Source organism: Aquarana catesbeiana, linkage group LG04, assembly GCF_042186555.1.
Source record: "Aquarana catesbeiana isolate 2022-GZ linkage group LG04, ASM4218655v1, whole genome shotgun sequence".
Classification (NCBI taxonomy): domain Eukaryota; kingdom Metazoa; phylum Chordata; class Amphibia; order Anura; family Ranidae; genus Aquarana; species Aquarana catesbeiana.
In genome coordinates this window covers 328829020-328848205 of record NC_133327.1, presented here as the reverse complement: position 1 = coordinate 328848205, position 19186 = coordinate 328829020, and the positions used below count along the sequence as shown (strand labels likewise).

The following is a 19186-nucleotide window of genomic DNA, read 5'->3' as shown; positions in this document are numbered from 1 at the left end:
CCTTTTTCTCATCATTGTGGATTGTTTCCGTCACATCTTTATTATTTTTCCCTTCTAGGATATTCTTAAATAATTTTAAAAACCGACGACAAAACGCCTTCTATAATTATAAACCCTATTATTATCTTAATCTCTCTCAGTCCCTCTTACTTCCCCTCGCCCCCCCCCTCCCCCTCCCCTGTGTCTGGTCCGTTCCTTTATGTTGTTTATTTATCCACTTGGCTCTGCACCTATTCTTTCTTTTATCCTATCTAAATAAATATCCGAGACTTTGTAGTTTTTCCAACTTTCCCATCTACTATTATCCCCTTTCTCTCCTCCTTCCATTTTGTAGTGATAATCTATTTCCTTTAGCCAGTTTCTAATGTCTGGTTTTCCACTTTTTAGCCAATTCTTGGGAATTAAGGCCTTGGCCGCATTCAGGAGGTTAGGTATTATTGATTTTCTATATTGTTTCTTAGGTTTATTGTAGATATGGAAGAGGCAAGTCCAAATATTTTGTTCTATTTCTTCTCCAGTTATTTCTTTTATGTTATTTAACACTTCCTTCCAGTACTCCATTATTATTGGGCATTCCCACCATATGTGTGTGATCGTTGCTATTTGGCCACATTTTCTCCAACACAAGGAGGTTCTATCTTGATGGAATCTGTGTATTCTTACTGGGGTCATATACCATCTTGATACTAGTTTATAATTCATTTCTATGGTCTTCATGTCCCAAGCCTTATTATATCCCATTTCTATCATTTTTTCCACTTTTTGGTTATCTATTTTTAAATTCATTTCTGCGGCTCTTAAATGGAACAACGTACCCATACGTTTTGCGCAGCCGTGCCAGCCTGCCGACGTATATTGGCGTGAGCCGGTCTGCAAGTGGTTAACCTTGAGGATGAGCCTGAACCCACTTTCAGTGCTGTCCCCAGTCTACGATCCTTTAGAGCTTCTAAGACCACCAAGACCTTCCTGGTGTACGCACTGTTTGCAGTCCTCCCTTATGGATACCAGAAACCAGATAAGAGGTTTGTACCTCCCCATTACCTATCAGTCTTGTACTCATTTCTGTAGGACTTTTGCTAAAAGTTAGATGCCCCATCTGTGGATCTAGCAGTATGCTATTTTAGCAAAGCTTTTATAAGCCTAGTGGAGGATGCAGCTGTCTTTAAGGATCCCACCGACAAGTAGCTAGAGGCCCTTTCTTGAGCTTTGTTCTCCCCGGCAGATCCTTCACTGCAACCTGATTTAGCTGTGCCCTTAATTGATTAGTCTAAGACTATTTGAAGGGATCTGATCACTATGGCACTTGAACCATTGGTGATTTAAGCTAGGTACATACTACAGTTTTTTTTCTAAAAACTGACGGCTCCAGTCGGGAGCCGCTGGACTAACCATGCAAGGTTAGTCCAGCGATCTCCCCCCGCTGAGCTGTTGTGTTCTGACAGGGGGATGCCAACCCCCCCACCAGAACACTCTGATCAGCACTCTCTGCCATTGGCTGAGAGTGCAGATTGGTAGTCGGTCGGCTGCTGGTTTTTCAGCATGCTTAAGTGTATGAAATTCATACCTACAGTCTTAAAGTGAAACTAAAGGCAAATCTTTTTTTTTTTTTTTTTTTTTTTTTTTAATTTTGGATAGAGTAAGGAAGGGTTTTACCCTGTTTAAGATATTTTTTGCCATCTGTGTCCCATTGGGGAGATTTCACTTCCTGTCCATTGCAAAATCAGTAAGTGAAAAAAAACCCTTGTGTGTCTCCAGCACACCAGGGAAGAGTTCCCCTGTATTACTGTTTTAGTGACAACCCAAAATTTGGCAATATCTTTTACTTTCACTTCAGTTATAATGGTAAACAAGAAAATAAAGAGGGTGGCTCTCCTACCAGGGGCCACAGGCAACAATAACAACCTGACAGGGGTTCTAATCCCTCTCCATTCTATCCACAACTAAAGAACAAAAAGGCCTTTAGATATACTTTAAGTTACAACTAGAGGTCATCCATCTTTTTTCCCATTTGAGTCTCCTGTCAATTAACATGAGAAGAAATCTTTGGCTGCAGAGCCTGCATTAAAAAAGTGCTTGCCTTGCTTGACCTTAGAGGACCAACATTTTGTCTTACTCATTAAGACCCCTTTTACACTGAGGTGTTTTTCAGGCACTAAAGGGCTAAAAATTGTGCCTGTAAAGCGCCTGAAAAACGCCTCCCCTGCAGCCCCAGAGTGAGAGCCCGGAGTGCTTTCACACTGGAGCGGTGCGCTTGCAAGATGTTAGAAAAAGTCCTGCAAGCAGCATCTTTTGGATGGTGGAGGAGCCACTGGCGACGGTTAAAAGCTCCCCGCTAGTGACCGAAAAGTGCCGCTTTAACAGTGGTAAAGCGGTGCTAAAGCTAGCTTTACCACCAATGCCCCCCCACCCCAGTGTGAAAGTAGCCTTAGGGTTGGTTCACACCAGATGCAGTCCAATGCATTTTTAATCTGCATTAAAACACATGCATAGTGTTTTCCATGTATTCAAATAGCACTTGTTCACACCAGTGCAGTCAGTTCCAGTGCAGTTAACAGAAGTAGAACCTGCTGTATTTTTTCTGTATGAAACACAGCAAAACTCATGTAAATGCTTCAGAACTTACTTTGTCCTGAGATTTTTCAAATGTCAAAATAAAAAAAGGAAAACGCACTGGAATGCGTTGAAAACGTATCAAAAATGCATGTTAACGAATAAGCAAAAACATATCTGGAACACAGAAATTATGGTGTGAAACAGCCCTTAAAGAAGCCTAAGGCTGTCAGAAAGGACTTGTCCCTTGCTAGTGGCCAAGAAAAGTATTTTTCGTTACTGCACGGACTCAGACTGCAGATCTGGAGCAAAAAAAGGTCTTTTATAGCTGTAGGCCTCATGCACACTGGTTTATTGTACATGCTGTGTTTCCTAATAGGAAAAAAATCTGCGTTAAAAAAAGCCGTTTAGACACGTTTGGCATTTGGGTGTTTATTTCATTGGCCAGAATTGTAATTTATTCTAGCCTTTGAAATGAATAAATGCTCAAGCACTTAGGCGTGTTTGGTCTTTTTTTAATGCTCAAAGGGTTTTTTCCTGAATGTGATTCTTCTGCATTTAGGAGCGGAACATTGACTGCCTTTAAACACTGCTGCTCCTAAACTCCTCTAAAAGCCTATATGTACACGGACACATAGGGGTTTATTTACTAAAACCAGAGAGTGCAAAATCTGGGGCAGCTCTGCATAGAAACCAATCAGCTTCCAGGTTTTATTGCCAAAGCTCAATTAAACAACCTGGAGTTAGAAGCTGATTAGCTACCATGCACAGCCACACCAGAATCTGAGTGCACCAGTGTTAGTAAATCTCCCCCATAGACTTTTATTGAGGGGAGTTCAGGGGCTTAGGCAAAAAAGTACATGAACCCTTAGAATGCTCACCTTCATTTTTTCATTTTCCAGTGCATCAGAGTAATTCATGTGCTTTGCTATGAGTCCCCTGTGCTTGCTGATACTGTTTATTTCTGCATCTCGTGTTCACCAAGGTGCTGGCCGCGGTACCTAGACCTCCTGCTCATGGAACAGTGGACACAGGTTCTGGTGGACAACTTAGCCTTAACTACTGTCCAAACTAGATGTTTGAGTGGATCCTGAACCTTTAGAAATAAGCACTGGAACCAATTCATCAATTGACATCTCCGGGTCTAGTCCTAGACATGGCTCATACCAGAGTTTTTCTTCCACAGGATTGGACCATAAAGTAATAGCAGTAGGTTTGATGACATAAGAACACATACCAAAGGGTCTGCCAATCCAGTATAAAGATGAACGTGGCTCCATGGTTATGTTAATGTGTTATCATGTTGATCAGGAAGATGTTAAAGGCTGGAAAAAAGGCCTTTGTGTGTCATGACCACGTAATCAAAAACTACAGAGAAGACACCAAAGCTTCCTGTGTAGCTGTGCCAGGAATAACACTATTTTAAATCTCTGAACCAAAGTCCACTGTGTACGTAACATGACAGCTGTGAATGATCACTGCATCATGACTTGAGTGGTATTGTCTAACCATTATATTGCTAATGACTTGTATTAGAAGACCATGACTAACAAAGCAACTGACATAAAGTAATGGTCTAAATTATTAATGCTTTTCTTTTATACTTAATTCTTATTTGTTTATTTTATTTTTGGATAGATTTAATAGGAAAATGTATGGGTGATGAAGCCAAATATGAAGGCATTAGATTGCTGTTTGATGGTCTGCAGCAACCTGTACTTAACAAACAGGTAATATGATACAAAAGCTACATCTAGAACAGTTTACATTCACACAGGTTAAATGACAAGAGCCCATGGTGCTTGTGCCCCCTGTGGTGTCCTAAGGGTGCCAGAGTATCTCTATTGGTTTAGGACCCCACTGTTGAGCAAAGGAACTCAGGCTTTTTATCTTTACTTTGCTTACTAGGACAGACTTTCTCACCAACTAGAAACTTTACATCAGACGCAAGGCTTAATGCCTTGCTCTTGCCCCTTATTCATTTATATTGCTTATTTGCAGGAGCATTTTTTCTCCACAAAAAGGGTGCAGGTTTTACGGCACTTGTCCTGAAGTGAGGGGAGATCTGTTGCCTCCAGGTTTCTTCTCTCTTCAGGAGAGCCTTAACCAAGTACTTACTGGATCAATTTTGGCTCTTGAGCGCAGACCACTTGGCTTCGGGCTAGGTGGAATGCTCGGGAGTCTAATGTCCTGAGGGGATCAGGGATTTCCAGGCCCTTTCTTTTCACAGGAGGCCCATAGCACCTTTGTGCACTTTTTTTGTGATCTTTTGAGTTGCACTTTACTTTTTTGTCCACAGGGTTTCTGCTTTGATGCACAGGCTTAAAAAAAAAAAAATCCTTATGAACACTGTGCAATTCAAAAAATCATTGTTTCTGTGAGAAAAAGAAACCGTTAGAGCCACAGGGCTTCATATGCAGTAATAGTCATTCAGGATTGACGTATGCAATGTGCCAACAGTAAAAATATCTTGTTGGCTAAAACCAGCCAATTGGATTCCAGTTGCCAATTGTACAGTACTTAGTTTGATAATGAAACTAAGATTATAATTGGTTGTTATGGGCATCAAGATATTGTCTGGCACTCTTTTGCCCCTCAGCCTTTGTCATAGCAGGCATCTCTGTCTAGATAGGGATGCACCGATACCAGTTTTTTAAGACTGAGTATGAGTTCCGATACTTTTTCTTAAGTACTCATAGATACCAGTTACCGATACCTATTTTGCCCTTGGATGCATTTATTTTTTTACAGTTCACACATTGCGATTTTCATGCAATTTGACAGTTGGAAAATCGCATGACAAGTTGCACCCCATTTGTGATTTCATTGAGACTTGTACTTTGACTTCTTTTGAATAAAGCAAACCGCAATAAAATTGGAGGTCCAAATCTCACTGTTCCGCACAGCGCGACCTCCAATTTCATTGCAGCATGCAACTTCATTTTACAGAAGTCAATGCAAGTTGCAATGAAATCGCAAAAAAGTATCGGTTTTAGTATCAGAGCATTTGCACGAATACAAGTTCTTGTGCAAATGCTTAGTATCGGCACCGAAACTGATATCAGTGCAACGCTAATCCTAGATATAAAAATTCTGGATGCCTGGTTTAGTAGATGAGCTAATTTTTAACCACTTCAGTCCTGCAAGAATTTACCCCCTTCCTGACCGGGCCATTTTTTGCAAAATGGCACTGCGTTGCTTTAACTGACAATTGCGCGGTCGTGCGACGCTGTACCCAAACAAAATTGATGTCCTTTTTTTCTCACAAGTAGAGTTTTCTTTTGGTGGTATTTGATCACACATGCGGTTTTTATTTTTTGCGCTATAAACAAAAAAAGAGCAACAATTTTGAAAAAAACACAATATTTTTTACTTTTCGCTATGATAAATATCCCAGTTTAAAAAAAAAATAATTTTTTCCTCAGTTTAGGCCGATATATGTATTCTTCTACATGATTTTGGTATAAAAAAAGAGTATATTGATTGGTTTGCGCAAAGTTATAGCGCCTACAAAATAGGTTATTGATTTATGGCATTTTTATAATTTTTCTTTTATTTTTTATTATTATTTTTTTTCACTCTAAGAGCGGTCGCGGCCGCCGGGTACGCGCATCGGCTCCTCAGTGACGCGGCACGCATGTGCCCCCTATACCGGCGGGAAGCAGAGGACGTCATATGACACCCACCCAGGGTGGGAGATCCTGTCTGCAAACATCTTTTTTTTTTCTACAAATTTACATTTTACTCTATTTAAGAAAAGAAAAAAGGCAAATACAGGGAATACGTAGACATGTAAAAGAAGGATACATAATATTCAATGATATCAAGGTACATTTACAACAGTATCATATCAGAACGTGCATGAGTCCATCTAGGGATCATGAGAGAAACACCCCCTAGGGTGAACAGACTGTCATATAGAGTTGTAGTTCCGGGATATAATCTCTGCGGACGTCATTTTAATATACGCCGGGAATGAAATGGTTAAATAAGCAATGCCCTGAGGGTTGAACAGAGGCTGTAAAGGCTTACTGTTAATTATGTAGGACACAATCTGGCAGTTAAACCAAGTCCTTTGTCTTTGGTGTAAGAGAAGCGATCTTTGTGTAGCAGTCCTAAACACCTCCCAGTCAGCAGGAAGAGCAATCTTTGCTGATTGGGGAGCTCGAAGTCTAAGTAATTTAGGGGCACACATGGGACCTCTGCAAAATAAACACTGCTGCTCCTAAATGGAATGAAAAGGTCTGATTTGCAGCCCATGACCTGGACACAGGATGTTGTTAAGCTGCGGGAGATTATTTCCTGCAATATTAAAAGTAAAGCTAGCCATACATGGATCGACATTTGGCTGGTTCTGCGAGGACTGGCTGAGATTTGATCCATGTGAGGGCAGGCGGATTGTACTACTGTTGGTCCAACTATCAGCTTGGGTACAACCAGCCTGTCAGATTTTTTTACCTTTGATTACTGCCGGCGGCTATAGCTCCCCGCACTGACTGTTTTGATGGGCTAATCAAGCGATTTTCTTTCCTTCCACTTATGGTGGAAGGAAAGAAAATCGAGTCATCTATGGACTGCTTAATATGATTATTTGCAAACCTTTGGCTTTAATTGTTTCATTTATCCGAAGGCACAGTTGGGCTTAAAAATCAAACACATTTGCTTAGCAGCTAAACGGGTTATTTTATCATTCAGGGACCTTGTGTATCACCTATAAATTTGCCTAAATAAATTAGAAGTACAATTTTAAGAAAGTTCTTGCCAAACTATTTACATTGTGTATACAGTTTGGAAGACTTTAATATGTGTATGGTTGGCTATAGGACACTTTTTTTTTTACTGTATGTTTCATATTCACATTGTGATAAGACAATATGTATTAAATAGCATCTGTATTCTTTTTCAGCTGTCTTATGTTCTACTAGATATTGTAATGCTTGAGATATTCCCAGAACTCAATAAGGTACTGTATAAAGGTTCTTATGCATGTATTTAAAATGTCCTATGCTTGCACACAATGTACAGCATTAAATACTCTAAAGGTAAAAATGTTTTTCATTTTGGATAAAGTAAGGGAGGGTTTAAACCCCTGTCACATCTTTTTTGCCATTTGTGTTTCAGTGGGGAGATTTCCTTTCACTTCCTGTCCCAAACATTATGTGAGAGAAAATCCTCCAAAGCGAGGGAATCCCTGGTTGTCATCAGAACTAGTGTCACCATTGGAACATTTCCCTTTTATTACTGTTCTGGGGATAACCCAAAATTTGGAATTTTCTTTTGCTTTCATTTTTGTTATAACAGTAAACATGATAAACACAAAGGGTAAATCTGCCTAATAAGACAGCAATAAAAGCCTGACAATTGTTCTAACCCCTCTCCACTCTATCCAAAACGGAAAAAAAAAGAAAAAAGCTCTGCCATTAGTTATTCATTAAATGCTTAAATGTAACATATCATTTTAAAGCAGAACTTTAATCTCTCAGTCATCATTGTCTATTTTTAATCCTTATGTTGCTAGCATTAGTAAATGGATAGGAAAGTATATCCTATTTACTTTACAGTTTTTTTTACTGCCTGAGCTAAGGACAGATGGATTCCAGGAAGTAAATGCTACATGAATCATCTGTCCTTATTCAAGATGGCCACAGGCAGAAATGCTAGGCGGTGTATTTCAAAGTGATTTCTCAGCAAAATAAAGCATGGAGACATTGGCAGATGAGGGAGTTTGCTTTCAATATTAAAAATTAATTAAATAGCGTTTTTGGTTTGTGGTGCTCAGATTAAGTTTAGTTCTGCTTTAATGCAACTAGCAACCCCCCCCCCCAAATAAATAGTATAACAGGCATCAACAGGTAGGTAACACTTATAATACTTATATTATAAAGTAGCAAATCTGACATTCAGCAGACATTCTCTGCAGGTAAATCCTCCAGGTGCATGTGTTTTAACCCTTTTGCTGCCACTGACGTAAGGCTTACTTCAACAGCAGCGCAACCCTGTTAACAGACTCCGATATAGCAGTCAGGAGTGTGTATACAGTGCCTTGAAAAAGTATTCATACCCCTTGAAATTTTCCAAATATTGTCACGTTACAACCAAAAACGTAAATGTATTTTATTGGGAATTTATGTGATAGACCAAGACAAAGTGGTACATAATTGTGAAGTGGAGGGAAAATGATAAATGGTTTTCAAAATTTTAAAAAATTCACCTAAACTGACAGTCCGGGCAAGGAGAGCATTAATCAGAGAAGCAGCCAAGAGGCCCATTGTAACTCTGGAGGAGCTGCAGAGATCCACAGCTCAGGTGGGAGAATCTGTCCACAGGACAACTATTAGTCATGCACTCCACAAATCTGGCCTTTATGGAAGAGTGGCAAGAAGAAAGCCGTTATTGAAGGAAAGCCATAAGAAGTCCTGTTTGCAGTTTTCAGGAAGCCATGTGGGGGACACAGCAAACACGTGGAAGAAGGTGCTCTGGTTAGATGAGACCAAAACTGAACTTTTTGGCCTAAAAGCAAAATGCTATGTGTGACGGAAAACTAACACTGCACTTCACCCTGAACACACCATCCCCACTGTGAGTCATGGTGGTGGCAGCGTCATGTTGTGGGGATGCTTTTCTTCAGCAGGGACAGGGAAGCTGGTCAGAGTTGATGGGAAGTTGGATGGAGCCAAATACAGGGCAATCTTAGAAGAAATATGTTATCCAAGAAGGTAAGCTACCGGCGCAAAAAAACTAAAAATATAAATTAACGACCTAGTTTGCTGCAATCGTATGTGCATGCCACCTTAAAGGTGGAATATTAAAGAATAATGTAATAGATGGATTGCGCTAACTTCTATAAATAATATTACTACTCCTAAAATATGAAACAAAATATGCAAATAAAAAACAGATATGAATATCCTTGATAACGTGCTTTTCTGTGGCAACTATTTGTGTCCAAATTTTTTTACACCACATCATAATTCTAGTGAAAGTAATACCACTGATGAAAATACCTTACGATACTGCCAACACCTATTTAAAGTGCAAGTGCTAAAAAATGATAAAGTGAAAATAAAAAATAAAATAGAAAATGAAAATAAATAAGTGCCAATATTACTCTCTAACCATTAGGTCCCAGATATCAACATATATGTGTACAACACAGTGCAATAAATGTCCTCGACATATATGTATACATCACAGTACACTCAATGTCCTCAGTGAGTGATCACATCTGTGCAATAGTGACATTCCTTCTCACTATTTAGTGCTTCTATTTCCACCGCTTAACGTGACTTTACCACCACCTAGTGCAGTGGCCACTCACCAGATATATTAGAATATGCTCCTTTGGCTCATTTATTATGGATAACCACTCTGTGATGGATCCAGTAGCAGCCTTTCCAAGCAGTATACTAGTGCCTCTTGCTCTGTTTAGTTCTCATAAAGACATATGGATACCCATCATAGTGTAGTATGTAACTCTCATTTTGTTAAAAAACATAGTTAAACTCACATGTTGTAGTGCCTCTAAGCCGGCACCAAGCTAATCCAGCCGTGTGTATGGAGAGCGGAGTCCCGATCTATCTACTGTGTCTCCTCATGGCGGCATGCGTTCCAAGCCTCACTTTCGTTAGACAGGAAGTGAAGAGAAAATTTCCCACCAGCCTCTACGCGTTTCGCAATACAGTTTGCGTCATTAGGAAGCTTGTGAGTTTAACTATGTTTTTTAACTTTTTAATAAAATGAGAGTTAACGAAGTGGTTATCTATAATAAATGAACCCAAGGCGCATATTCTAATATATATGTGTTGTACACATATATGTTGATATCTGAGACCTAATGGTTAGAGAGTAATATTGGCACTTATTTATTTTCATTTTCTATTTTATTTTTTATTTTCACTTCATCATTTTTTAGCCCTTGCACTTTAAATAGGTGTTGGCAGTATCGTAAGGTATTTTCATCAGTGGTATTACTTTCACTAGAATTATGATGTGGTGTAAAAAAATTTGGACACGTAAATAGTTGGCACAGAAAAGCACGTTATCAAGGATATTCATATCTGTTTTTTATTTGCATATTTTGTTTCATATTTTGGGAGTGGTAATAATATTTATAGAAGTTAGCGCAATCCATCTATTACATTAATCTTAGAAGAAAACCTGCTAGAGTCTGCAAAAGACTTGACTGGGCGGACGTTCACATTCCAGCAGGACAACGACCCTAAACATACAGCCAGAGCTACAATGGAATGGTTTAGATCAAAGCATATTCATGTGTTAGAATGGGTCAGTCAAAGCTCAGACCTAAATCCAATTGAGAATCTGTGACCAGAGTGTTCTTTACTGTAAGAGCGGCAAGGATGTGGAATTCCCTTCCACAGGCGGTGGTCTCAGCGGGGGGTTATTGATAGTTTCAAGAAACTATTAGATAAGCACCTGAATGACCATAACATACAGGGGATATACAATGTAATACTGACATATAATCACACAAATAGGTTGGACTTGATGGACTTGTGTCTTTTTTCAACCTCACCTACTATGTAACTATGTAACTTGAAAATTGCTGTTCCACAGACTCTCTCCATCTAATCTGACAGAGTTTGAGCTATTTTGCAAAGAAGAATGGGCAAAAATGTCACTCTCTAGATGTGCAAAGATGGTAGAGAGACATACCCAAAAAGACTTGTATCTGTAATTGCAGTGAAAGGTGGATCTACAGAGTATTGACTCAGGGGGGCTGAATACAAATGCACACCACACTTTTCACATTTATTTGTAAAAAATATTGAAAACCATTTATCATTTTCCTTCCACTTCACAATTATGTGCCGCTTTGTGTTGGTCTATTACATAAAATCCCAATAAAATACATTTAAGTTTTTCATTGTAACATGACAAAATGTGGAAAATTTCAAGGGGTATGAATACTTTTTTAAGGCACTATACATTTCATCAGCCGACTGTTGGCTTTCTAATGAAAGTGATCAATTTCCACAGGTACTAAACCATGCACGAAGCTATAGCAAAGATAGATACTGTTTAACCACTTGCAGACCGGAAGATTTTCCTTCTTGATGACCAGGCCAGTGCGTCGCTTTAACTGACAATTGCGCAGTTGTGCGACGCTGTACCCAAGCAAAATTGACGCCCTTTTTTTCCCACAAATAGAGCTTTCTTTTGGTGGTATTTGATCACATCTGCGTTTTTTTATTTTTTGCGCTATAAACAAAAAAAGAGTGCCAATTTTGAAAAAAAAAAACAATTTTTTACTTTTTGATATAATAAATATCCCCAAAAATGTTTTTAAACAACACATTTCTTCATCAGTTTAAGCCAATATATATTCTTCGACATAATTTTGGGGGAGGAGACGTATCGCTGTTCCTACTTACTAGGAACAAACAATCTGTCTCCTCTCCCTTGACAGAACAGGGATTTTGTGGGATTTTGTGTGTTTACACACACAAATCCCCGTTCTGGCTCTCGTACCCGCCAGCTACACGCATCAGGTCTCTGCCGTGCGCCTCCAGCGGCTCTTAAAGGGGATGACATACCCATGCGTTGTCTTCTGGGAACGTGCCACTTTGCCGACGTATATCGACGTGAGACGGTCGGCAAGTGGTTAAAAATACATTTAAAGTGTATGTAAACCCAAAATTTATTTTTCAGTTTGTTTGGCTTCCTGTTTAACTGTATACAGTAACAATTTCTTCAAAAGTATGTTGGGTCAAAAAGAACTGCAACCCCTAATAGTGGTGACATCTGTAGTCTGGAGTCTTTCTACCCTCTGGGATTAGAGTGTTTCCCTTCGTTGGAGTCTTATTTGGCTTTGTAAGATGTGCCTGGGTCCTCTGCCCTCTTAACTGAGGTTTTTACCCTAGTCATACAGGACTTCATGTCCCAAATTACTCCTTTTTAATTTCCGATTCTTATTGCAGAGGCTGCAAGTGCACTATAGCACCCTCCCCAGCAGATTCTATAACAGATCTGCATGCTGCCTTAGTGGCTTCTGAGGCATCAGGACAAGAGAATTTGATTCTAAGTTCCCAAGTTTTTGCTGTATGAGCTTACCCCTAAAGAGTCGCAGTCCTCTGCTATCACTCCAAGGTTTAAATCAGACCATTATGGTTCTTGTTGATGTGGTGCACACCACTCGGAATCTAGAGGATCAACGTTTAGCTTCTTCCAGTGTGGCCTTGGGTCTTAGAGGCCTCTAAGACCCGCTCTTTCTATTAGTCATGTAGGAAAATTGGAAATGGCCAGATTAACTGTTTTCTTTCCCTGAATGCTTGCTGCTGTCCCCGTTTCTGCTTAGTGAGGACTTTGTTCAAAAGTGAATAGTTCCTAATGTGGATCCAGCCTTGTCTTACTTTACCAAGGTGACTACCATACTCGTGAAAGACGCTTCTGCCTTCGGGGACCCAACCAATACCTGATTGGGGGCTCTTTCCAGAACTAGGTTCTTATTGGCAAGTCCTGTCTTACACCCAAATTTGGCTGTCGTTTCTTTTTTTTTGAGACCATGTCTGATTGGTTTAAATCCATTAAAAAGGATCTAACCACTGCAGCCACTGACCTTCTGATCCTTGATCAATTGGAACAGTTGTCTGTGGCTTTGAGTCTAAAGAGGAACTGTAGTCTCACCCCCTACCCTCTGCTTTTTTTTTTTTCTCCCCGCATACCTGTTAGTTCAGTTTCCCAGCTCAATTCAGAAACTCTCCTGCCCAGCAAATCCAGCATTGTCTGTTGCGATAAGCTGCTTGGGCCATATGCTGACATCTTTTGTTCTGACATCATCGGGAGCCTGTCTGCCTCTTCCAGGTTCTGGCAGCTGGGCCCCAATGGCGTGCTCCATGCCTGCCCACCAGCCCTACCTGCGCAGCTTCCTGGGATATGTGACATGTTACATACACATTGTTCTTGTCTAGATGGGGAAAAAAAAGTAATTTCAGATTGGGGAGGATGGGGGATTTGCAGGGAGGAAAACTCTTTTTGAGATTGAAAGTCAACTTTAAGCTATGATGGCCTGCTGGGTAGTATCTCCCATTATTATCTTATCTGTACATATGGGCAGCGTCCTTTGACTAAAGTGCTTGACTACCAAACACTCTTACGAGAAGCAGTTGAAGAACATCAAGGATTCTGCTGGGGGCAAAAACACTCATTTTCTGCTTATTCTTCAGCAGTAGAAGCCTAAGGAGCAGACTGCAAAGTCATCTCTGTACCTGCTAAGAATTGTCCCTTCCATTTCTGCTTGCCCTGAGCTTCCATAGCGTGACCACCGCCCCAAGATGGTTCCCATCCAGCCACAAGGTCCTGCACTCCAAGGCTACAAATCACTGACAAATCCTCCTCTGCATAAAGATGTGCCCTTACTTTCCAGAGTGGAGGGGAAGTCTGTTGACCTTAACTGTCACCCGAATGTTTTGCATCCACAATGCTTGCGTGCTTGGGGTGGTGTCTCAGGGCTACAAACTTGCTTTTTGTTCCCTGTCTTCTGCCCAATTTTCTGACATCAAGCCTCCCTGTATCTCCCCACCAGCTTGCTGATCCTCATGGGACCCCTATGAAATGATTGCACAAGAGGTCCTAGCCTTAGTCCATGTTGCAGAAAGGTTTCAGAGATTTTTTTCCAGAGGCTTCCCAGCTCACCAGCATATTCTGCGTTTTTGCTGCAGGACCTTTGCACTACCATTTTGTGGACCTTCCATTCAGCATGTCTTCTACAAATTAGGTATTCTCCAGTGTGCTTGCTCTAGTTAGTACTATTGAACTCCTGAAGTATTCTAAGAGTGTGATACTTGGTGACCTCATGTTGTGGGAACAGTTGGCAAGGGCTCTGGAAGACAAATGTGTTTCTGACTGATCAAAAGTTGCTGAGGTTCAGCCAGAGGCTGAATCTTCTGAAAGCAATGTTGACTGACTCATTGCCTGAAGTATCCGGGCTGGTCTTTGACACTTCCAGGCTAAGGCGTTACTTCTCCAGGATAAACTTCACTCTCTAATGTCTCAAAACCATGTTCCCCATCCAGAAGTTGTTTGACCCTCTGATGCTGCATGAGGGTCTTGGGGTTTCAGATAGCCTCATTCAAGGTAGTTCACTTTGCCCAATTCCACTCTAGATATTTGCAACACAATATTCTGTCATTGTTAGTGCTGTCTCTGGACAAACCAAACTGGTTGATGTGCAAAATCAGTCTGCCTGTGGTTGGTGGCTCCAGCATCTAGTATTTGATTCAGGAAAGTTGCTCTAGTGTCCAATTCTTCTGTAGGCAGCAGTATAACTCCAAGGTTTTAGGTTTCCCGTGTCTTTCAGTAGACTCTAAGAAAAGGATTTTATTGTGAGTACAAAAATACATTTTGCATAAGAAAACTTGTATAGAGAGATGATGCTAGACATACTGAAAATAGATTATAGGTTTGCATAGAGGAAGTGTTTTTGTTTTCTTTTAATACCTTACCATTTCACACCAAACCTGACCCCCATTATTCCCCACTGCAGCATTATATACAGGAACATTATGCATTCTTTTAAGAACGTATTTTTGTGACTTTTACATTCTTTCATATGTTTTGTTACTGTAATAATTGTAGAAATTTGTAGTTTGACCACTTTGTTTTTTCCTGCAGTTTTTTCAATCCCCCTCCTTAGCAAATTAAGAAGCCTGCCTCAAAGGCCGTGCATTGTCTTAAGTAGGTTGACTGAGCGACCCCTAGACTCGTGTTGTGAAAATGATGAATTAAAGCGGAAGTAAACCCATTCATAAAACATTGCACGTGCCGGAAATGTAACGCTCCCATTGGTTGTGCTCTCAACCAAACTGTCAAACCATCCAATGGCTGCTGTTGTAACTGATAACATGTGCAGCATTGTGGCACTTGTAGGTTAAACAGAGGCAAAGATGGCAGCTTCCTTGGCTGAAAACGATAGCAGGGTTTACTTACACTTTAAGTACTATCCCTGTGAAGCAGAACCTGCATATGTGATGAAAGGTGTCTCAGTTTACATATATAACTACAAACTTTGTTTTTAAAAAAATTATAAGATTAGAAGGTAGGATACAACAGCGAGAGGATAGCAGTAGTTGTTGACAGAGACGAAGCACAGACCTTACGTCACTAAAGGAGGGCAAACTATAAAAGAAGGAATTTTAGGGATTACGGCTGGTAAACAGTGGTTGATATTGATTTAAAATTATATTGTGCATGGTCAGTATTCTAATTAACCTTAGCCACCTAGTCACTAAACTAATCGTGAGCACTAAATTAACTTCTGCTGCAACATAATTGCCTTATAACATTGTTTGTGATCTAATGGACTGAGCACAAGAACTGTGTGAGGTGGAGCCTGTAGAAAGGTTAGGGTATGGTTATTTTCTGAACCTTTGTGTCTGCACTCTTTTTAGTTTTGCACAGTCATTGCATTTTCTAGTTCGATTTAAATGAAAGTTGTTTCATGCATAAGCAAGCTTTTTTTTCATTGATGCAGATTAATGGAGAAGCTGAGATTAAGGGAGAAGCTGAGAGTAGAGAAAGAGAAAAGGAATTGAGATGGAACGAATTGGTTAAGCAATTACTTTTATCTGATATACTGAAGGCGCCTTGATTTGATGCATGTATTGGCTTGACGAAATTGATGTATTTAATGCTACACTCCTATTTATGAATCATGCTTAACACAGTTGCATTGCTGTAATCCACCATTTGTCATGGCACGTCTTAATTACTACAGCCACTCCTAGATAGCTTCCATCTGGTATATTTCATCATCGTGTATTTTATTATTTTATTCAGGAATATTTCATTATCAGGTATTCTTAACAGCTGTCGGCTTGTAGTTCTCCATGAATGGTGCTGTGGGGGGCTGCAGTAGTTCACTGAGTTTTCCCGTCAGGGAGTATCAACTCACCCATACAGGATAGCTGATGCACTGACAGTGTGCAGGAGACATGCATGGCATCAACGATTTGCTAATCACTGGTGAAATGCTTTACAGGCTCCTACTACAAAAAATATTAAATGCACATTTTTTTCACCTGCAAAAAGATGTGCATTTATAACTTCTTTTTTTTTTTTTTAAAGTAAACCTAAAGTAAATATTTTTTTTGGCATATCTAGTAAAATTGAACTACACTTCATCTGAGCACCACAAACCAAAAATGCTATTTAATTCATTTTTATTATTCAAAACAATCTCACTCATTCATGTCTCAATACTTTATTTAGTTGAAAAATCATTTTGGAAAACACCCCCTCGCTTTCCAAAACATGGCCATCTTGAGTAAGGGCAGATGATTCATGTAGCATTTACTTCCTGGAATCCACCTGCCCTTAGCTCAGGCATGCAAGCAAGAGAGGGTGTGCTTTAGCTGAGTAAGCCCCACCTCCCCTACTGTCATACTCCTGAGATGTATGTCAACATTTGCCCAGGCATGGTAACCAGGACTTAACTGAAGAAATGTTATTAAAAAAAAGTTTAAAACAAGCAAATATGATATCTATTCCTATCCATTTACCAATGCTAGCTCCATAAGGATTAAAAATATTAAATGTTGACTGAAAGAGTGAAGTTTCACTTTAAGTAGATTGATATACCCTGGAGCTTAAAGCATGGTATCTGAATTAGACAATGGCCGTTTTCCCCCTTTTCTTGAATATCTATATGCTATATAGTTGGGGAACAAAATATCATATCCACTATGAGAATAACAGACAGAAGAGATGTATATACTTTTAGAGGTTGAATCTGGTACATATCATCAGACTCAGAGATCAAATTTTTTATTCAGGAAAAACATTTTTTAAAAGACCTAAAACACTTGTTTTGCAGATTTTCACACAGGATTGTAATGTAATATTATGACAAGACTCCCTTGTCATAGGCAGGTAGCTTGATACAAACTACCTGCACCTGCTGTCACTCTTGTTGGTCATACACCAACAAATGTTTCAAATCGACGTTCTTTTACGACCACATTGATGGGAAAATTTGAAGGAGCAGAATAGAAAACTTTTCTTGATCAAACAAAATTTCAGACCGTGTATGTGGTTTTCATTCAGAAATTACATTGATTTTAAAATTGATTGTTAAAAGTAAGTGAAATTTTCAAATGACATTCGTCCATTCTTCGAATGTACAAAGATCTTTTTGTATGAATATTCTCGTCCAAAAATCGATACGTGTATGGCCAGCATAAGACATTTAGTAGCAGCAGCATGCTTTTTTTTTTTAATCACCTGCCATGATGGGGTTAAAAAAAACAAAGATTAGCCCTTTATAATACAAAAACAGCAGATAATCACTACTCTAAGGGGTTAATTTATAATGTTAAACAGTGAAAGTAATAATATATACATATACAGGATCTCACAAGTGAGTACACCCCTCACATTTTTGTAAATATTTTTTTATTATATATTTTCATGTGACAACACTGAAGAAATGACACTTTGCTACAATGTAAAGTAGTGAGTGTACAGCTTGTATAACAGTGTAAATTTGCTGTCCCCTCAAAATAACTCAACACACAGCCATTAATGTCTAAACCGCTGGCAACAAAAGTGAGTACACCCCTAAGTGAAAATGTCCACATTGGGCCCAAAGTGTCAATATTTTGTGTGGCCACCATTATTTTCCAGCACTGCCTTAACCCTCTTGGGCATGGAGTTTACCAGAGCTTCACAGGTTGCCACTGGAGTCCTCTTCCACTCCTCCATGACGACACCACGGAGCTGGTGGATGTTAGAGACCTTGCGCTCCTCCACCTTCCATTTGAGGATGCCCTACAGATGCTCAATAGGATTTAGGTCTGGAGACATGCTTGGTCAGTCCCTCAGCTTCTTTAGCAAGGCAGTGGTCGTCTTACAGGTGTGTTTGGGGTCGGTATCATGTTGCAATACTGCCCTGCGGCCCAGTCTCCGAAGCGAGGGGATCATGCTTTGCTTCAGTATGTCACAGTACATGTTGGCATTCATGGTTCCCTCAATGAACTGTAGCTCCCCAGTGCTGGCAGCACTCATGCAGACCATGACACTCCCACCACCATGATTGACTGTAGGCAAAACACACTTGTCTTTGTAGTCCTCACCCGGTTGCCGCCACGCACGCTTGGCACCATCTTAACCAAGTACGTTTATCTAGGTCGCAACAGACCACAGGACATGGTTCCAGTAATCCATGTCCTTAGTCTGCTTGTCTTCAGCAAACTGTTTGCAGCTTTCTTGTGCATCATCTTGAGAAGAGGCTTCCTTCTGGGACGACAGCCATGCAGGCCTTTTCTGAGTGGAACATGTCCTGTATGGTCTTGGCCACCATGCTGCAGCTCAGTTTCGGGTCTTGGCAATCTTCTAGGCCATCTTTATGTAGAGCATTCTTTTTTTCAGATCCTCAGAGTTCTTTGTCATGAGGTGCCGCGTTGAACTTCCAGTGACCAGTATGAGTGAGCGAGAGCGATCACACCAAATTTAACACACCTGCTCCCCATTTACGCCTGAGACCTTGTAACACTAACGGGTCATATGGGCTAATTGGACCCAAATTTGGACATTTTCACACATTTTTGTTACCAGCAGTTTAGACATTAATGGCTGTGTGTTGAGTTATTTTGAGGTGAAGGCAAATTTGCACTGTTATACA

The 19186-nt window shown here is 40.0% G+C and overlaps 1 protein-coding gene across 2 annotated transcripts in view; it reads left to right on the top strand.

Moving 5' to 3' along the window:
- Positions 1-19186, top strand: part of SNX14 (sorting nexin 14) — a 135430-nt gene that overhangs the window by 108698 nt on the left and 7546 nt on the right. For both annotated transcript variants that reach the window (XM_073626895.1, XM_073626894.1), the window contains 2 exons: positions 4189-4280; positions 7457-7513. In XM_073626895.1, the coding sequence (XP_073482996.1) occupies positions 4189-4280; positions 7457-7513 (149 nt within the window). The remainder of the gene's footprint in view (positions 1-4188; positions 4281-7456; positions 7514-19186) is intronic.